Source organism: Myotis brandtii, unplaced genomic scaffold (genome assembly GCF_000412655.1).
Source record: "Myotis brandtii unplaced genomic scaffold, ASM41265v1 scaffold1660, whole genome shotgun sequence".
NCBI lineage: Eukaryota > Metazoa > Chordata > Mammalia > Chiroptera > Vespertilionidae > Myotis > Myotis brandtii.
The window spans coordinates 287,056-308,215 of record NW_005356088.1 but is presented as its reverse complement, the minus strand read 5'-3'; the positions used below and the strand labels follow the sequence as shown (position 1 = coordinate 308,215).

The 21,160-nt window shown below is 38.6% G+C and overlaps 1 protein-coding gene across 1 annotated transcript in view; it reads right to left on the bottom strand.

Annotated features, from left to right (window-relative positions):
- The window catches only part of TMTC1 (transmembrane and tetratricopeptide repeat containing 1), a gene marked incomplete at its 5' end in the record, with an annotated part of 239,908 nt that overhangs the window by 8,660 nt on the left and 210,088 nt on the right, over positions 1–21,160 (bottom strand). The window contains 5 exons of the mRNA XM_005862740.2: positions 1,364–1,486; positions 3,114–3,251; positions 4,159–4,303; positions 5,018–5,153; positions 7,768–7,870. Coding sequence (XP_005862802.2) covers positions 1,364–1,486; positions 3,114–3,251; positions 4,159–4,303; positions 5,018–5,153; positions 7,768–7,870 — 645 coding nt within the window. The remainder of the gene's footprint in view (positions 1–1,363; positions 1,487–3,113; positions 3,252–4,158; positions 4,304–5,017; positions 5,154–7,767; positions 7,871–21,160) is intronic.

The window sequence follows — 21,160 nt, the reverse complement described above, 5'->3', positions numbered from 1 at the left end:
AAAGATTTAATTAAAAAAAATAAAAAATAAAAAATAATTTCTGCCAAAAAAAAAAAGATTTTACAATAAAGGAAAGAATTGTGCCCTAAAAAAAAAAAAGTGCTATCACATTTTAGCTGTTACTAATAACTAATGGCTGTACTCTTAGTCTTCAGAAATCCAGCTACTCTATGATGAGTATTTGATCCACTGGTCAAGCAACTAGACAATACTTTTGTTTTCTATACAATATATAAGATACAGACCCCATGTAAATATTAATAATTAAATTACTAATTATTTAATCATTAAGCTGTCCTGTTAGTTACAAATAACTTAAAAATGATGGTGTAGAAAACATTCATAAGGCAAGAGAAAATGCAAGGTTCTGAAATATGCCACCATTACTCTTTGAAGGGTCTAATTTTCCCCCAATTATCTTCACATGTGTTTTTCAATCATATTTTAAAAGCCACCAACAGTTTACTTAAAGAAAAAAATTACATCATTTGAGATTTTATTTCGCATGATATATTTAGTGTCATATTTTTACTACATTAATTCCAACTTGTGGCTTTACCAGTTACAAGGGAAATGTCTGGTATCTGTAACATTTCTACTCATATTTGTAAATGTCTTTTTTATTTCAAGTTGGGCATCAGTGATATTCCAAAGCTGTACATAGTGAACACATGTAAGATGCATCATACTGTATTTAGAACACAGAAGGAATCAGACCCTTTGCACATGGGTGCAGCCTAACTGGGGAGTCAAAATGCATGCACACAGCGCACACAGGGGTCAGGGAGGGGAGCAAGAAAGGACCCAATACTACAACTTAATACATGGCCTGCTCAAATGACTGGTGGAGACATAAGTGTTTTCAGCATTCGGTGGCATCATGGTCACTAGGAGAAAGGATGGTCCAGAGAGCCTCCCGGGGAGGACGACCCAGGCTGTGCTGGTGGATGAGTGGGAATCAGCAAGGGGAGGAGAAGGGGGTACAAGGACATGTGGATAGGCCCAACGCTATTCAGGCACTAGATCAGCTGGAAGAGATGGGATTGAATAGAAACAGAGAGAAAAGGAGACAGAGGACACACAGAGAGAGACAGAGAGAGAAAGAGAGAGAGAAAGAGAAGCTGATATGAGGGCAAAACATAGAATACGTCAAACAACAAGTTAAAGATGGTAATTCAGGAAACAATGCAGTGTTATCACAGAATTCTGAATAATCAAAAACCAGAAGCTCAATTATAAGAATAAACTTTTAATGTCAAGTTGATTAATCAGAAACTTCACAAACATGCCAATGATCTTAGATTCAAGGAGTATTAATTTCAATTCATGAATTTAATAACATAATTTGACTAAGTGTATGTACCTCAAAAGCTTTGTCCAGAAGGTTCTGCTCTCTTAGTTGATTTCCTTTTGTGAAAAAAAGTTCAGAAATGACCTTTGGGTCCTTTGGTTTCAGCTGGAGAGCCTTGTCTATAGCGTCAAGTGCCTGTATGGGTTGGAAATTAAAACAGAATAAATGTAGATTAGATAAAGGAAAACAAATTTAAATGATAAAATTTATACTTTTTTGTTCTTTTTTAAAAATATTTTCCAGGTCCTCTTTTTATTTTTTATTAAATTTTTTTATTGATTTCAGAGAGGAAGGGAGAGGGAGAGAGAGAGAAAGAGAAACATGAATGATGGGAATCATGGATTGGCTGCTTCCTGCACGCCCCCACTGGGGATGGAGCCCACAACCCGGGCATGTGCCCCTAACGAGAATCGAACCCTGGACCCTTCAGTGTGCAGGCTGACACTCTATCCACTGAGCCAAACTGGCTAGGGCTACTTTTTGTTCTTATTAACTAGCGGGGGTGGTGAGTGACAATCCGTTCTTCATTTTCTCTAATGTTCTCAATAAGAATTTAGCTCTGATGGAGTAACTTCCTTATGCTCCAGGTTTCCATTTATATCAGTGACAATGAAATGTCCCTGAATCACTTTACAGGGAGGTTGTGTGATCTAGTTGAAAGAAAACAAAATATTTCCCTGACTGTGTGCCCATCTGGACCCTCCCATAGCCTCTGCTTTGGTGCCTGGTGCTCACTCTGCCCTCACCATGCACTGCTCCAGCCCACGCAGCCAGAGATCTCTTCGAAGCACATACCTGATGGTGTTGCTCTTCTGCTTAAAACCCCAAGGCTTCTCCCAGGATAAGGAACAAGACTTCTGTCCTGGTTCCAAGCCTTGAGGTCTAGTCCCCAACATACTCTGCAGCCACATGTTACGCTGTACCCTGCTCCCTCATGCCCATCCCTCAGACAGGCTAATCGCTGTTGCCACAGGGTCTTTGCATGTGCTGTTTTGCCTGGAATGCTCTTCGCTGCCCGCCTTTTGTCTAATAATTCATATTCATCACTCAGCCCTCACCTTCACATCACTCTGCAGGAAACCTGACCTCCAATACCACTCAGATTCCCTGATTATATCCTTGTTAGGGACCATGTCATTCTTCATGACATCGCTGAGCACAGCTATAATGCTACTGCATTGATTTTGTGATTACCTGTCTAATCTCTGTCTCCTGTAAACTCTTGTCTACTGTAAATTCCTTGAGGACAAGGGTGATGATTTTATTTTGGTCATACCATTTTATTCCTGGTGCCTACTACAGTGTTTGACATATAGTAGGTATTCAATCAGTATTTTGTTGAATTAGTTCATGAGTTTACTGGTTATGTAACCTTTAAAATGGAGAGAAACAATAACAGTTGCAACACAGGGTTAATGACCTGCCTTACAGGCTTGTTGTAAGGATTGTATAAAAAATATTTAAAGAAAATGGAAAATGATAAAGTATACAAATGTTAGTCTTTATCTTTTCTAGAGTCAGCTGAAAACAAACTGAGATAATACCACATAAAAATCTTCAGACCAAGAATGAGCGAAGCCCATATTATGTCAGGGGATATCTTAAGAGTTAAAGGGATATCTGTGAAAAGCACCCATGAGATAGGATATGCCAACTGATGATATTCAAGACAGCTCAGCCTTGTTACCGTGCAGCCTGGAGCCCATTTAGGGGCTCCCCATTTTCTACCCACGAATCCAAGAAACTCCAGTGTCCTCTGTACCTTGTCGTGCTGCTCCTGCTTGCTGTAGATTGCTGACAGCAGGCGATAGCATTCGAGGCATCCAGTGTCCTCTGATACAATGTGATTGGTCATCTTTTCAGCTTCTTTCGTCTGCCCCATCATGGCCAAAACCTGAGCCTGCAAAACCACACTGACCTTGGCTTAGAGACATTTCATCATTACCTTATCAAATAAAGCATCCTTGAATGGAGGCATTGGGAAACACCTCAGACAAAAGTGCTGAGCATTTGTTTGTGACACACAGAGAGGGACAAATCGCCACAGCATCGAGGCTTTAACTTTTGTTGCCTGTTATTTATGTATGTGCATGCATTTCCATGTGAATGGCGGGAACATTAAAAATATTCAATGAAATGACTTGTGCCTTTTTAAAAAGTTGACTAAGTGTGTCAAAAGAGAAATGATTTCCTGTGTTTGTAACAAGATAAGTTTCATGCACTGCAAATCTAAGGAAAAGAAGTATTGATTCAAGGTTGAAATAAAAAACATTGTTGTTGTTAATTTCCCTGACTTTGAAAACCATACTGTGGTTATGTTAGAGAATGTCCTTATTCTTAGGAACTATATGCTGATTATCTAGAAATCAAAGGAATGAGGCCTATAATTCTCACGTGGCTCAGGAAGAAATGACATTTACTAATAATGTGTATATGCACATCATACTTGCCTAAATATGCACATGTACACATACATGTCATACACATATACATACATACATGAGAAGGTGGTAAAGAAATGCATAAAAATGCTGAAAACTGATCAGTCTGGGTGAAAGAGGATACGGGAGTTATTTAATATTCTTGCAAATTTTTGCAAGTTTAAAATTATTTCCAAACAAAAATTTAAAAGTATTTTTAGCATCCAGGCCTTGTATAAATGGCTCTAACATTGGTTAAATGAATATTCATAACATGGATATATTATAGCAATTCCGGTTCCCGTTCTGAGGCCTACTGACCACAGCTCCCTCAGCTGCATGCTCTGCGTCTGTTCCCAGCTTCATGTGCGTAGCCCACGTACTCACCAGGGCCAGGCGGAGTTCCCGGTGAGAAGGCTGAAGTGCCGCAGCTTCCCGGTAAATCTGCAAGGCCTCTTCATAACGGCCCGTGTTGTAGAATAGTGCTCCCAAAGGCGACAGGGTCTCCGCTTTGCGTGCCACCTTCAGGGCGCTGAGTTTTAAAAAAGGCGAATTAACACTTTTCTTCTGGTAGATACATTTCCGAAGGTCAAAAAATGAGGGATGGCTGTCCAGGTTTGAGATTTTGTGCCAATATGATCTTTGTTTTTATATCAAGAAGAATGTTTAAACAACATCGCAGTGCCATTCTCTGACTATATGAACATCTCTAGTGGCCTAACAGGGTGGAAACTGAGCCCCCAGGGTCTATTCCAGCAATGTTGATAGAGTTGTGATGTATGCATAATATTTCATTTATATCCACTTTTGAAACTGCTATTGGTGCTTTGGGTTGCAGTCCATCGCTTCAGAAAACAGTGGGAATTAAATTCCAACCTTGGTTAGCACCATGTTCTAACCAGCAGCCAAGGAAGTCATTAACTGGGATAACCCTGACAGTGTTGCATTGTTCTCTTTGGTGATAAGAATCTGTATTGCCTGCACTGGCAAAATTTGTTAGCATTCTGATAATATACCTGTCCCAATGAATTAAAAATTTGATGCTGTGGTCAATAATATAATGACAGTACAGGGACAGGTGGTTACTAGCTTTATCGTGGTGATTACATCGTAAGGTATATAAATGTAGAATCACCTAAAACTAATATGTCAACTGTACTTAAGAAAATTAAAAACATTTTTTTAAGTTGACGGGCAATTGCAGAGGTCTTTGGGCGACTTACGAAGTGAAAGGAAAGACGTTTACCGTTTGTACCACTCTTCAGCCATGCTGTTGTCTCCCAGGGACCTGTAGAGCCTCCCCAGGTTCACCATGGCCACGTCGTGACTCGGGCTAAGTTTGATGGCCTGTTGGTAATGGGCCACTGCCTTCTCGGGAGAGCCTATAACCAGAAGTCCGTGAGTAAGAGCAGAACATGCCTTAATTATAAAATACACGAGGGCTTTCACTTCTCTTCTGATGTACATCATTCTTCTTAGAGAGCCATGCCATCAATTATTCAGCGTGTGAATTACTGTGCATTCGGGCTTCTTCTCCTTGCCACTGCCTAACTTTGAGCCATTTAACGATTCATTCCCATTTCCAGAGAAATTAACAATAAAAAGGCAATAGAAACTGTTAGGCACATTCCTGTACTCCATTATGCTCTGTTTGGGGCTCTCGCCCCTCCCGGTAATTTTCCTGTTATTCTCATTGTAGGTTTCATGATTAACGGCCTTTGGTTTCCAGCAAACAGCCTCACCCAGTTTCCAGGGACCGCCTACACCTGGCCCCCACCTGCACCTGGTCCCACCGGTTACTCTGACTGACCCTTACAAGAGACATAAATATCCCCCCCCCCAACTCTACCCTGCTGATGCAGTTTTGGCTTCAGCCCTTCTGCTAGCAGATATAACAATAAATCTATAATTCATAATTCTTTACCCCTTTTGGCCTCATGCATTCTTTCTTCGGCGACCCTAACTGAAACTAAAACCCATTTCTTTTTCCCCATTTCTTTTAATATATATATTATATATTATTAATTTTAGTCAAAGTGTTTTCTGGCCATTACCCTAGCTAATATGATGTGTTGAGATCATCAGTGGTTGTTATTTATAAAGATGTGTTGCTACTCATTATGCAAAAACATGGAATTGGCTATTATAGAAAGAAAACTGTCCTGAAGTAATTCCTAAGGGTCTGTCTCAATTACTGTACTACAGCATTGCACCTGAGACACTGCTTTAAATAAGCATGTATTGCAGGAAGAGATTAACCAAAAAAATTATATGCATATATGCATAACCCATGAACACAGACAATAGTGTAGTGAAGGCCGGGGGAGAGGGTAGGAGTGGGTTGGAGGGGGGCAATCGGAGGAAAAAGGGGACATCTGTAATACTTTCAACAATAAAGATAAATTAAAAGTAAATAAACAAATTAGCATAAATTAAAAGTAAATAAACAAATTAGCATGTATTAGCTGTACCTAAAAATATTTTTAACCACATATTTTTAAAAGACATTAATTTTAAAAAATAATGCCACCTTGCATTTGTCCAATATATTGTGCATTTTAAAACACTTTAATTAAGTGATCTCATATGATCTTTGCAGGTATTTTTGATGCTATTTAGTTGCCTATTGATACCGCTTAGCTGCCTTTTAGGACTTAGGAGCTATTTTAGGGTAAACAAAATTGTTGCTTACAGATACAGACACTAAAGTGCAAAGACATTAAGAGACTTGACAAGATCCCAGGGCAAGTGAGGGTAAAGGCCAGAACTAGAATCAAGTCTCTCTAGTCTGATAAGGTTCTCCACAGAAGCTTCCTGTGAGAGTATGTCTAAGTAATGGAGCGGTAGAAGAGTCTAACGTTTAGATGGAGTGGGGCGTTATAACCCTCACAGCCCATCTTCTCAAGCTCACCTTTTTTGAATGCAAGTTTAAGTAGGAGTGCCAGATTACTGGTGATGGGGAGAATTGCACCAGCATAAAAACACAAATACAGAGAAAGTGGTGGGAAGGTATATAGTATTGTCAGTGGTGTTTATTGGGGTGGAGTTTTTTGTTGAAGTAGAAGGAAGAGGACTAGATCAGGCCTATGGGTCTCTTCTGGTGCTTACATCTTTGTGTTATGGGCTTTATTATTATGTTGCTAATGAACCAGCAGGTGGCACTACAAAACCATATTACATGTAAAAATATGGGCAGTTTCTTAGTGTATCACAATGTAAATTTATGTTCTCTAAAACAGAAGAACTTCCAACATCCTCCAAAACAAAAACCCTTTAGAATATTTCACACTGACAAAATAATTAAAATTAAATTTTACTGCAGGGCCAGTAGCAGGTAGTATAATAGTTAATGGGAACGAAGTAGTGCTTTTGCATTAAATTCAAATTTTTTAAATCTTTTATAGTGTTCACAACATGCCAACAGTATATGGAACACAAGTCATAAAGAAAACAGAATCCCTGCTCTGTGAAGTTTCTCATTAAATAGGATGGAGTAAGTGTATTTTACATAGCACGGTCATATAAGAATACTTTATCAATTACAATAATACAGTTTCTATAACGTATAACACACGAGAAACAATAAAATAACTCTGGAGGCTTTTAAAAAAATCAGTTGCAGAAAAGTATTTACCATCTGCCAGTAACTAGATTCAGAGCAGGTTGTGCATCATTGTAGAGGAACATTTCATTATCATAGATTTATAAACTTGTATAAATGGTACTCAAAGAAGAGCCATTAAATCATCAAGACTACTTCCTGTCTCCTGGGGAGTTTTCCCTAAAGATATGATTATAAGAACTGGGCACTTTTACTGAACTGAGCCTGAAGATTTAGATAAATGACAGCTCCATGGCACACTGTGACTGTCAGTGGTGTTAGCATCCTGCCGAGCCCAGTGAATTGTACTTCGGAGGCATTATTTGGGTGGTTGCCATTTTGCTCGAGAGCATTATCTAATCTCAACAGAACAGATTCTCTCTAATTTCACTTACCAGTATCAACTAAGAAAACTCCATAGTTGTTGTGTAAGTCTGAGCTATCTGGACAGTTCTTTATTCCAGCCTGGTACATTTCCTCAGCTTCCTTAAATCTCTCCTTTACAAGAGAATAAAGAAAAATAAATGAGAAAGTTGAAAGAATTAACAATAAACTGAAAAGAAGTGAGAAAAGCAGGAAATAATTTACTGGGCACCTACTATGCAATAGGCACTGAGATCAACAGGAGGTACTCTGCTGAATTAAAGTCAATGATAACTGCATGCACACCTATAATTCATACATGTGCTTCATTCCTTTAAGACAAACAGCTGATGTTTACTGAGAAGTGATACCTGGAAGGATTTGCTCTATAGCTAGAAAAAGCCTCAAAATGGTTTTTTGAATGGGATGCCCTCCACCCAGTAAGTCTCTGGATGAAAATGGGTGACTCATCAATATAGGAATACTTCCTAGGTGGCAATCTGATTGGGAGACAGAGAGGCCTGGGATAGTTGTCTTACAGCTGCATTTGTATAGTTATTACTCTTTTTAGCTGCACTGTATGGTTTATTTGGAGAGGTTTGGCGTGGGGTGAGGGGGGGGAGAGGTGGATGCAGATTATGGGAGGCTTTGTCATATCCCTTCTTTTTTGAAATATTTCTTATAGCCCACCAAACTATTTGCCACTTTCCTTTATCCAACCTGTGCTTTCCATCTCTCAGCTATTCCTTCCAACAGGAATATATGTCCCTTCAAAGGCATGCCTGCAACTCCTCCCTCTGTGGCAAGGTCCAAGTCAACCACCACTTCTCCAACGGATCATTTTCTAATTGCCCTGATCTACCCTCCGAACATTCACGGAACATACTTTAATAACTCTGAATTAGCTTTTAAGCACTTCTTTTTCTCCACAACCACCTTAGATTGTCATGTCACATACACCTCACAATGTAGAAGGTAACAGATAATTAATGAAACAACATTACCCAGGTTCTAACAATTTCTCACAAGTAAACAAGTTCATAGTTCCCTAGTACTATTGTAAGGTCAGGTGAAAAGAAATGATTTGGCATCAAGCACATCACAACTTTTCCTTTAATATGCTTGGAACATCGACATTTTCTGTAATTTTATCACAAGTTACTACTACCAAGCATTCAACCAAATGACAAGGGAAGGTATAGCATCAGTTTTCTCAGACATGACACCTTAAGCTTGTGAATGAAAATGTATTGAGAGCACTCAGCATAAGCCAAGAAGCCTAACTCTGATTTGACCCAGAAAAGTAAAGACAGTTTACCTTTTGTAGAATGACCAAGGCCATTTCTTCAAATCCACACATTGAAGTACCATTTTGGGAACAAAGTGTGGTTTGAATCTGGCAAATTTCACTTATCTAAATTATAGAATCACTAGAGGCCCGGTGCACAAAATTCGTGCATGGGGGGTGGAGGTGGGGTCCGTCAGCCTGGCCTGCACCCTCTCACAATCCAGGACCCCTCAGGGGATGTCCAATCCAGGGGGATCAGGCCTAAATTGGCAGTCAGACATCCCTCTTGCAATCTGGGACCACTAGCTCCTAACTGCGTGCCTGCCTACCTGCTTCATCTCCCCTAACCACTCTGCCTGCTTGCCTCATCACCCCTAACCACTCACCTGCCTGCCTCATCACCCCTCACCACTTGCCTGCCCACCTGATTGCTCCTAACTGCTCGCCTGCCTGCCTGATCGCCCCTAACTGCTTGCCTGCCTGCCTGATCACCCCAACCATTTGCCTGCCTGCCTGATCGCCTCTAACTGCTCATCTGCCTGCCTGATCACCCTTAACAGCCTCTGCCTCTGCCCCCCGCTGCAGTGGCTTTGTCTGGAAGGACGTCCGGAATGATCGCCTCTAACTGCTCACCTGCCTGCCTGATCACCCTTAACCGCCTCTGCCTCTGCCCCTGCTGCAGTGGCTTTGTCTGGAAGGACGTCTGGAATGATGTCTGGAAGGGTGTTCAGCTGTCCAGTCTAATTAGCATTTTATGCTTTTATTATTATAGATAATCAAGCAAAAATGAATATCAATATTTAAAATTATTTTTCTAATTGCCAAGCTCAGTAAGTTACCAAACTCAAAAAAGTTAAAGATGAATGAAAATTTCAAAATATCTCCTCTCAATCTACTGAGGAGAAGAAAAACTTTGGAAAGATATCATCTACTAGAGGACTAGCAAATCTATGAGTGGGCATATGTGTGTGTTAAATGGAGACAGGCAGAACACAAATTATATAAGACTCCAATCAAATTAAGAGAGGGTGCCATTCAATATGTATTGATTTATCCATTCATTCAGCACACGTTTATTGCAATGGCTACAGAAAGTATGACACAGTGATTAAAAATCGGACTGCCAGTGTTTGGGGCTATGGACTGGAATCTCAGCCTCACCATTTATTATCTGTGTGATCTTACTTCTCCTCTACGTACCCAATTGAAAATAGGGATAACGAGTACCTTTCATAGGGTTGTTGTGCTGATTAAATGGATTAAAACATGTGAAGCCCTTAGAATAATGCTTAGTACATAGTCAGCACTTGGTCATGTTAACCATTTTCCTTACTACTACTACTATCAGAAGCACGACTAGTGTTAATATTACTACTTATCACACTGAGAGATAGATACCAAAGACATGAGGATGAATAAAACAAAATACCTCTATTTAAGGAGCTCAAAGACGAATGAACTGACAAATAAACCCAATGTGAGCAGTGTATTAAAGAGGTAAGTACAGATTTTCTGAGCTCAGGTGGCCTAGAGCATTAGGCATCAGGACCGTCCAAGGGGCATTTCAGCCAACAGTTTAGAGTTCCTCTCCCATCAAACCCCTTTAAGTAACTCTATGTAAGAAATAATCAAGTAACTTAAATGTTTTTTCTTAATCACTTTCTGATACAGAGATCAATAAACAATAACTTGAACATTTTGAGTTTTCAGTGTTACCACCTGACCAGTGTTAATGTTTGGCACTAATGCCAAATCTTTAGTTTTATAGGATTTTTAAATATTTTATAAGGCACTTTTACATACACTAACATAGTCATGATAAAATAAAAATAAAAAGTTATTAAAAAACAATAGATGAGAAATAGAAGGAAATAAAAGAATATTAGAGCTGGAAAAAAAACATTAATAGATACTAATGAACTACCATTTTTAACAAATAGAGAAACTTGGGTACAACATGTTTGCCCAAGGTCTCACAGCTACAAGGGGACAGAGAAAAACCTAGGTTTTCATTGAATGTTCAGGGAATTGGTAACCCCTGAATAAAATAAGTTTCTGGAAATAAACAAGAGTGTCTGGCATCAAAAGAAACAATTACACTTTTGGATATCCATCCATCCATCCATCCATCTCAACAAATATTTCATGAGCACCATCCATGAGCCAAATATACAGCTGAGACAGAAGAGTGAATGAGACAGACACAATCCTGCCCTTACAGACAATTAAGTAGGATTCAAACAAGAAGGAAACTTTGCAATGTATGGTGACAGTGTCACAGGAGGGGAAGCAAAAGGTACTTGGGAGGCAACAAGAAGTGACCCCCAGACTTGGGGTTGAATAGGTACTGCACACCCATCATGATCCAAATACCCAGGGATGCTGGTGACCATGAACTCTCGCAGCCGTGTAACTTAAAGATGTGCTTCAAAAAAATCTATGGCTGCTTGAGACCTTAAAAACTTCCTTATAACTAAATTGTGGGAGAGTTGAAAGGCATTTTTCCTGAAAGAAACAAAGTTGATGTCTTCACATTCCAACTTGCTGAAGTCAAATATATCAGTTAACAACAGTTTTCAAGTGCAATTACTGTTTTACCTGATTTAATTTTACTTTTCCCCTCATTTCCTTGCTGCTCCAAAATAGACAAAGAGATCACCTTTTTCGTCTAAAACTTCTCTTATGTTTGGCTTTATGTGCTGGGTTTCCATTAGAAATTCAATTTTCAAAGTCGAAAGAAGTAATGGGATTTAAAAGACCGGGCGTGTCAGAAGCAAGTAATCATACCTCTGTACTCTTGGTAACCCCCAAGGGCAGTCTCAGGACTCTGGCTCTATGAAAAATGTCTTCAATATCTGTCTTTCTTTTCCTTTCACTTGACTGTAAATTTCAAGGAATGATTAACTCCAGTTATTGAAAAATGAAAGAAGAAAAATACCTTCTAGGTATTTATTTAAAATAAATTCAACCTTCTTTGGAAAGACAATGCATTTATTTTAAAAAGTAGTAGTATTCAATCCCTGAAGCTCAATTTCATGCACTCACTTTTATTTGCCTCTTCTGGCTAGATATCCTGACCTAAGCCTGACCATTCTTAGTGTCTACTGATTTGTAAGATCCAGGAGAAATGAACATAACTATTTATAGAACAACTTTAATTAAAAATGCTTGGGACCCAGAGAATGGGTCTGACAAAAAATACTGTCTGCTGTACATCCGAGTCCCCAACCAACTGCTCCGCTGCCTCAGCATGAAATCAGCCTTCAAGGGCAGTGGTTTAAAATGGGCAGCATGCAGCCATGGGCTCCTCTCCAAGGCGCTGAAGCTTTTCAGTGGGGTGGAAATAAAATGGGCCTTAGGGGAGAAATAAAACGTACTCCACATCTCCACTTTTTATATGCTGTAATTACCCAACATGGTATGCTTTCTACTGTAAGGGGGGAGGGGAGAAGTGAAAACTAGATCTTCTGAACAAGGAACTCTCTTGAACAAACTGATATGTTTGGAAAACATTTCTAATAGTTCAAGTGCAATAACCAGGAGAACAAGTAGATTAATGTATCAATCCTCAAACTTCTTGGTTTTAGGACCCTTTTGCACTCTGAAAACTACTGAGGACCCAATAGAGCTTTGTTTATGTGGGCTACAAGTACTTACCACAGCAGAAATAAAGCTGAGAAATTTTAAAAATACTTAATTTATTTAAAATGATAATAAACTCAGATATAAGACATTTATGTGAAGAATAACTATATTCTCCAAAGCAAAAAAAAAAATATAGAATAGTGACCTTATTTTCTATTTTTCTGCAAATCTTTTTAATGCCAAGCCTAATAGAAGATAGCTGGACACTCATATTTACTTTTATGCTCAATCTGTTATTATACGTTTTTTTTAGTTGAAGTACCTGACGTGTATGTTTTTTAGTTGAAAAGGGGCATAATATTTTAATAGATTTTTTCATGATCGTGGATACATGATGTAGCCTCTAAAAAACTACTGTATACTCATGAGAAAATGAGAATGAAAAAGGCAAATTACTTGTTGGTACTACTTTGAAAGTTACATGGACCTTCTTGGACCCCAGGGGTCCCCTGCAAACACTTTGCGATCAGCTGGCCTAGTGAGTGGCCTGTAACAATGTGTACTCACTGTACAGAAGTTATAGGGTGTGGAATTCCAACAATGTGAAGGGCCTACAGAGATGGGGACTAGGGCGTTGTCCTCATGCCCTGACATTATGGTTGTGCTGCTGAACTACTTTCGAGAAGTACTTTCACTCTAGTCAATGACATGAGCACACAGAGTCATAAGATACCGCTCCCCCCATCAACCCAATGACTTTATTTTGTTTATTTTTTATTTGGTGACAACGATGCCTAAAATCCAGGTCTCCTGATAACAAGTCCCAGTGGATTTACTGCAAACCACATAGCCTTGATTACCCAATAATATATGGAGGAAGAGCACTGGGAAGTACTTCTTGCAATTTTGCTATCCCCTCATCAGATATTGATTAAATCTTGGACAGAGATCTGAATTCTTGAAAAAAAGGATAGAAACATACCTACAACATTAAACATGGAGAAGATTAGAGATCCTCTCTCTTTCAGAAAAGTCATAACTTTATTATGACTAATAAATGACTTTATTTACTATGACAAACCTGGGAAGTTTTGGACCAATGGAGGTGTTTAAACTCATGTGAGTGACTTCTCTGAGAAAATCTTCAAGACACAGCAGTTTAAAACGCAAAGCAAAGGTGTCTGCTTTCTCACCCTCTTCTTTGCTTTTCCTTTTCATAAAACATTTTCACCCATCAGTCATCAACATGAACATTTATGAGAAACATGCTGTCAATGTTTGATGTCTAATTCTCTTTCACGTTCAACTGAAATGAATCAATTAACTTGGCGAGCCTCCACACCACAGAAATGTTAGGTATTTCTCAACCTGAATTTTCTCATCATTCAGTAGACTGTGATCAACACCACCCTGTAACAATTTCAGGTGAGAGAAATATTTTAAAGAGGAAATGCCAAGAATAATAAAAAGAACCAAAAAAAAGTATGACAAGAGTAAGCAATTACAATTATGCTAAGTGAAATAAGTCAATCAGAGAAAGATAAATATCACATGATCTCACTCATTTGTGGAATATAATGAACAACATAAATTGATGAACAAAAACAGATCCAGAGACAGAGAAGCATCAATCAGACTGTCAAACCTCAGAGGGAAGGCAGGGGATGGTGGGGGAAAGGGGGAAGATTTCAACCAAAGGACTTCTTTTTTTAAAAAAAAAATATATTTTATTGATTTTTTACAGAGAGAAAGGGAGAGGGATAGAGAGTTAGAAACATCGATGAGAGAGAAACATCGATTAGCTGCCTCCTGCACATCTCCCACTGGGGATGTGCCTGCAACCAAGGTACATGCCCTTGACCTGAATCGAACCTGGGACCTTTCAGTCCGCAGGCTGATGCTCTATCCCCTGACCAAACCGGTCAGGGCACAACCAAAGGACTTCTATGCATACATATAAACATAACCAATGGACACAGACACTGGAGGGGTGAGGGCAATGGGGGGGATAAGGACACATATATAATACCTTAATCAATAAAGAAAAAAAAAGAGTAAGCAACGACATGGGTATAACACTGTCAGGAGGCCTGGAAAATAGAAAAACCCACATTTCCTAGAATTACAGCTTCCTTCTTATGCCATTTCATCCTCATTCATTGCATTTCTAGGCACATGACTTTCTTTTTATTAGAGGAAGACACCTCTACTGTTCTCCACCTCAGAGTGCACATGGTCTATTCTCTCTGGCCAGATAGCTTGTGCTATTCATTTTTCCCTAATTTATAAATTTCCATTTTTTTTACAATCCATAAATTCTTCAGGTGTCAGATTAAATGTGACTCTTTGGTCACTGTCCCCCCTCCCCACATGAGGTTGGGTCTCCTTAACATTCACACTGGTGCTTTCCCTTTGCCCACTTGTCACAATTGTGTTAGATATTGGGGAGGGGGCCAACAATATAACTCTTTGTTTAGGGGTAGCCTTACTTTCTAGCTTCTAAATTCCATAAGGATAAGGTGCATCCTTTGCTGCTTCAACAATCTCTAATGCTTGGTGGTAGCTAGATGCTAAATAAACGTGTACTAAGTAATTAAATCCATGAATTCTTAAAGTGGGGTCCAGTACAAGTTGACTTGGCCACACATGCAATGCTATCCATGGCTGAAAATACCCCAAAGGGGCATTTTTAGAAAGACAGAAATGGACCCTGACCCTGTTAAGGCTGATCTACACTTCCAACATATATTTTATTGTTCCAATTTTCATTCTTATATCAGGTGAGGTCATATTCCAAAATACAAGAAAGGAAATATTTTATTTTAAATGTTATCAAATTAATTAAATGAGTTTTTCAATAGGCTATAAACCTGGGGCTTGCCATAATTTGCAGTGAGTCAGAGTCATAAACCATGTTAACTTTATTTCCTTTACTGCTAGTGTATTGCAAGCTATCTAATGTATGGCAAGAATGAGCTGGTTAAAAATGATGGTGGGTCTGTAAATGTTTATCATCCTATCTGTGAAGCTGGAGTACAGCCAGTTCTGAATGCTAATGGAGAACCAGAGGAGAGGAACAAGCCAGAGACCACTCTGACTTTGAATCTAAGAGTTTATTTTTTGTTCTTTGTTTTCTTATTTGCTATAATAGACACGAGGGGATTAGCCTTCTTCTGGGTCCTTTTATGTATCTAATTGCTATGACAACTCACCCCCATGGGTTTCCTCTATCATTTCTCTTCTCCCTTCTGGCCCTGGTATACCCAATCTCATAAACAATGACCCTTACCACAGTCCGGTCACTGGATCCCAGCATCACACAATGAAAGCTGTGGGGGACCAGTTGAGAGATCAGGCTCTAGTCCAGGTCCTGACACTAGTTGTTTGTAGGATCTTGAACAGCACTTAATTCTGTCCACCTCACTTTTTATACGTAAAATGAAAAAGTTGAAAGATACTTTAAGATTTTCTCCTGCCTATACTAGTCTTCATTTCCCCCTCAGAGAAATCACCCACTCATAACATGGTTTCACTTAACTGAAGTCCTAAATCTATCTTTCCATCCCTGATCTCTCTCACTGCCATCTGTCCATATGCTATTTTCATTCAAATGTTCCACTAACATTCAAGATGTGAAGAGTGTACACATGCTGGTGGCAGAGCATATTGGTACCACTCTTTTGGAAAGCAATTTAGTGATGTATCCCAAGAGCCATTTAGTAAGATATCTCGACAAAACATGCTAATCCTCTTTGACATGGGAATTCTATTTCTAGGAATCCTTCATTAGGAAACGATTCAGAATATTGTTTTTAAAAAGCTGTAAGAAACATAAAGTTCACACACACACACACACACACACACACACACACACTCCAAATGACCAACAGCTAGGATATAATTATTCATATTACAATGCATCATTTTGATAAACTGGTATGCAGCCATTAAAATTATATTTATGAAGGCCATTTAGCACCATGAAAATACATACCACATTATGTATAATTTAAGAGCAAGTGAAAAGAACAGAATACAAATGATATAACGATATGTTAATGTAAGTATGAAAACAAAATAAGTATATTAAATAGACCTGCAGGATATTAAAAAAATGAAAGTATTTGTTGTTTCCAGATATAGACAAAAGGTATTTTCTCTGATTTTTCTACACTTTCCATTATGTTTTTATATTACTTGTGTGACTGAAAAAAAATGTTGAAGCTGATCTCATTTTCTCCCTTCCTAACATCTTGCTCCTCCCTGGCTTCCCCGTAGCTACCAGTGGCCATGCATCTTCTCAGTCTTTTAGCACTCTGCCCTGGAGTTCTTACTTTTCTATTTCTTTTTCCTTTCAGCCTCCTCATGCAAATAGTCTTTAGGTACAAAGGGATTCTTTTTCCACAGTAGAGTTTAGCCATTCCCACACATTCTTCCTGAAACAAGGCTCTCAACCACTCACACCACCTGAATGCATTAAAAGCCTCACATATATCCACCGGACCTTCTTCTTCACATTTTTAAAAACCCATTCCTCAGACATTTAACCTTTGCTTTGTAGTATATATCAATTTCAAAAGTGTGCTTCATTTTGGGCCTTAATATATTCCACCATAGAACGTCTTTTCAAGCTTATTAACCTATTTTTCAAATGTCCCCTTCTCAGATTCTCTACTCTGACCAGATTTACTTACTACCTTCAGGTTCTAACAGAGTGAGAAATACAATATCAGTCACAGAAAAAACCTAGAAGGTATTATTACAGTCGTAGTTTTATTGGCAGTGAGGACAGGAAATGGTGTCAACAGACGGCAGCATGCTTACAATAACAGGAGGGCACGCCAAGTGGACCTTGTTTCCTTCCTTTTTTTTTTTGATAGAATCACAACCTTAGATCAAGGGAAAGATTTTAGAATGAGTCCGACAAAGTGTCTCACAACATTCTTGTGGACAAGACTGAGAGAGGTGAGGTGAGCTAGGATGATAACATAATTCAACGAATTAGCCAAAATTTGAATAACTGTACCTAAAGAGTCTTGGATAAAATAGAGGTCAACCTGGAGAGAAAATTCTGCAGACACAAGGTGGGCTTTCTTTCTACCTGCTACTGATCTAGGCAACATTGTGTTATTAAAAATGTAAATAAATACCTAGAAGCTATTCTTACTCAATTTGCCAACGGAAATAGCTGGAAAATGTAGTAAAATGAATGGCAGAAAAAGGACTAAAAAGTCTTAGAACACCTGAAATTTCAGGCTGATTTAAAGAAATAGAAATTAAAGACAGATAAAGATGAATTCGTTCATGCAGGTTACGAAAAGTTGCCTGCAAAATAAGTGAGACCTGGATTAACAAACCTTTACATTTTTAGGGATTTCAGTGGAATGAATCTCCAGTCTGAGCCAGAGCATCACGTGGAAGCTAAACAACTAGCATTATTCATTTTAGGGTGTGATAAAATAGATACACGAGACCTCAAGACAGGAAAGTAAATATTTCTATTCCATTTGGGAGCCATATTGTCATGAAGAAAATAGATAATCCAGAGACCAGACAAAGCAACATGACCAGAAGGAAAGCATTTAGAAACCAGGGTAAATGTAAAATAGAGGTCAACCTGGAGAGAAAATTCTGCAGACACAAGGTGGGCTTTCTTTCTACCTGCTACTGATCTAGGCAACATTGTGTTATTAAAAATGTAAATAAATACCTAGAAGCTATTCTTACTCAATTTGCCAACTGAAATATCTGGAAAATGTAGTAAAAGGAATGGCAGAAAAGGGACTAAAAAGTCTTAGAACACCTGAAATTTCAGGCTGATATAAAGAAATAGAGATTAAAGACAGATAAAGATGAATTCGTTCATGCAGGTTACGAAAAGTTGCCTGCAAAATAAGTGAGACCTGGATTAACAAACCTTTACATTTTTAGGGATTTCAGTGGAATGAATCTCCAGTCTGAGCCAGAGCATCACGTGGAAGCTAAACAACTAGCATTATTCATTTTAGGGTGTGATAAAATAGATACACGAGACCTCAAGACAGGAAAGTAAATATTTCTATTCCATTTGGGAGCCATATTGTCATGAAGAAAATAGATAATCCAGAGACCAGACAAAGCAACATGACCAGAAGGAAAGCATTTAGAAACCAGGGTAAATGAGAAACAAGTTGAAAGAAGTGGGGTTGGCTTAGAAAAGAGATAATTCATCTGGCCGGTGTGTCTCAATGGCTGAGTGTCAGCTCATGAACCAGGAGGTCACAGTTTGATTCTCCGTTAGGGCATATGCCAGGGTTGTGGTCTCAATCCCCAGTGTGGGTGTGCAGGAGGCAGCCAATTGATATTTCTCTCTCTCATCGATGTTTCTACCTCTCTATTCCTCTCCCTTCCCCTCTCTAAAAGGATATAATTATTCATATTACAATGCATCATTTTGATAAACTGGTATGCAGCCATTAAAATTATATTTATGAAGGCCATTTAGCACCATGAAAATACATACCACATTATGTATAATTTAAGAGCAAGTGAAAAGAACAGAATACAAACGATATGTTAATGTAAGTATGAAAACAAAATAAGTATATTAAATAGACCTGCAGGATATTAAAAAAATGAAAGTATTTGTTGTTTCCAGATATAGACAAAAGGTATTTTCTCTGATTTTTCTACACTTTCCATTATGTTTTTATATTACTTGTGTGACTGAAAAAAAATGTTGAAGCTGATCTATTTTCTCCCCTTCCTAACATCTTGCTCCTCCCTGGCTTCCCCGTAGCTACCAGTGGCCATGCATCTTCTCAGTCTTTTAGCACTCTGCCCTGGAGTTCTTACTTTTCTATTTCTTTTTCCTTTCAGCCTCCTCATGCAAATAGTCTTTAGGTACAAAGGGATTCTTTTTCCACAGTAGAGTTTAGCCATTCCCACACGTTCTTCCTGAAACAAGGCTCTCAACCACTCACACCACCTGAATGCATTAAAAGCCTCACATATATCCACCGGACCTTCTTCTTCACATTTTTAAAAACCCATTCCTCAGACATTTAACCTTTGCTTTGTAGTATATATCAATTTCAAAAGTGTGCTTCATTTTGGGCCTTAATATATTCCACCATAGAACGTCTTTTCAAGCTTATTAACCTATTTTTCAAATGTCCCCTTCTCAGATTCTCTACTCTGACCAGATTTACTTACTACCTTCAGGTTCTAACAGAGTGAGAAATACAATATCAGTCACAGAAAAAACCTAGAAGGTATTATTACAGTCGTAGTTTTATTGGCAGTGAGGACAGGAAATGGTGTCAACAGACGGCAGCATGCTTACAATAACAGGAGGGCACGCCAAGTGGACCTTGTTTCCTTCCTTTTTTTTTTTGATAGAATCACAACCTTAGATCAAGGGAAAGATTTTAGAATGAGTCCGACAAAGTGTCTCATAACATTCTTGTGGACAAGACTGAGAGAGGTGAGCTAGGATGATAACATAATTCAACGAATTAGCCAAAATTTGAATAACTGTACCTAAAGAGTCTTGGATAAAATAGAGGTCAACCTGGAGAGAAAATTCTGCAGACACAAGGTGGGCTTTCTTTCTACCTGCTACTGATCTAGGCAACATTGTGTTATTAAAAATGTAAATAAATACCTAGAAGCTATTCTTACTCAATTTGCCAACTGAAATATCTGGAAAATGTAGTAAAAGGAATGGCAGAAAAGGGACTAAAAAGTCTTAGAACACCTGAAATTTCAGGCTGATTTAAAGAAATAGAAATTAAAGACAGATAAAGATGAATTCGTTCATGCAGGTTACGAAAAGTTGCCTGCAAAATGAGTGAGACCTGGATTAACAAACCTTCACATTTTTAGGGATTTCAGTGGAATGAATCTCCAATCTGAGACAGAGCATCACGTGGGAGCTAAACAACTAGCATTATTCATTTTAGGGTGTGATAAAATAGATACATGAGACCTCAAGACAGGAAAGTAAATATTTCTATTCCATTTGGGAGCCATATTGTCATGAAGAAAATAGATAATCCAGAGGCCAGACAAAGCAACATGACCAGAAGGAAAGCATTTAGAAACCAGGGTAAATGAGAAACAAGTTGAAAGAAGTGGGGTTGGCTTAGAAAAGAGATAATTCATCTGGCCGGTGTGTCTCAATGGCTGAGTGTCAGCTCATGAACCAGGAGGTCACAGTTTGATTCTCCGTTAGGGCATATGCCAGGGTTGTGGTCTCAATACCCAGTGTGGGTGTGCAGGAGGCAGCCAATTGATATTTCTCTCTCTCATCGATGTTTCTACCTCTCTATTCCTCTCCCTTCCCCTCTCTAAAATCAATAAAAATACATTTAAAAAATTTAAATCATGGATAAGCAAACTGAATATCTAAGGCCACTACAGGCTTCTGCCTGTTTGAAAAAAAAGAAAACAAAATAGATAATTAGAGAAGTGACAAAGTAATTGTGCTCATAAGCTGTAGTCAAGAAGCTCTCTGTTGCCCTGGGCCCAATAAGAGCAAATTATAGGACTGGGGATTTTAGCTCAGTGTA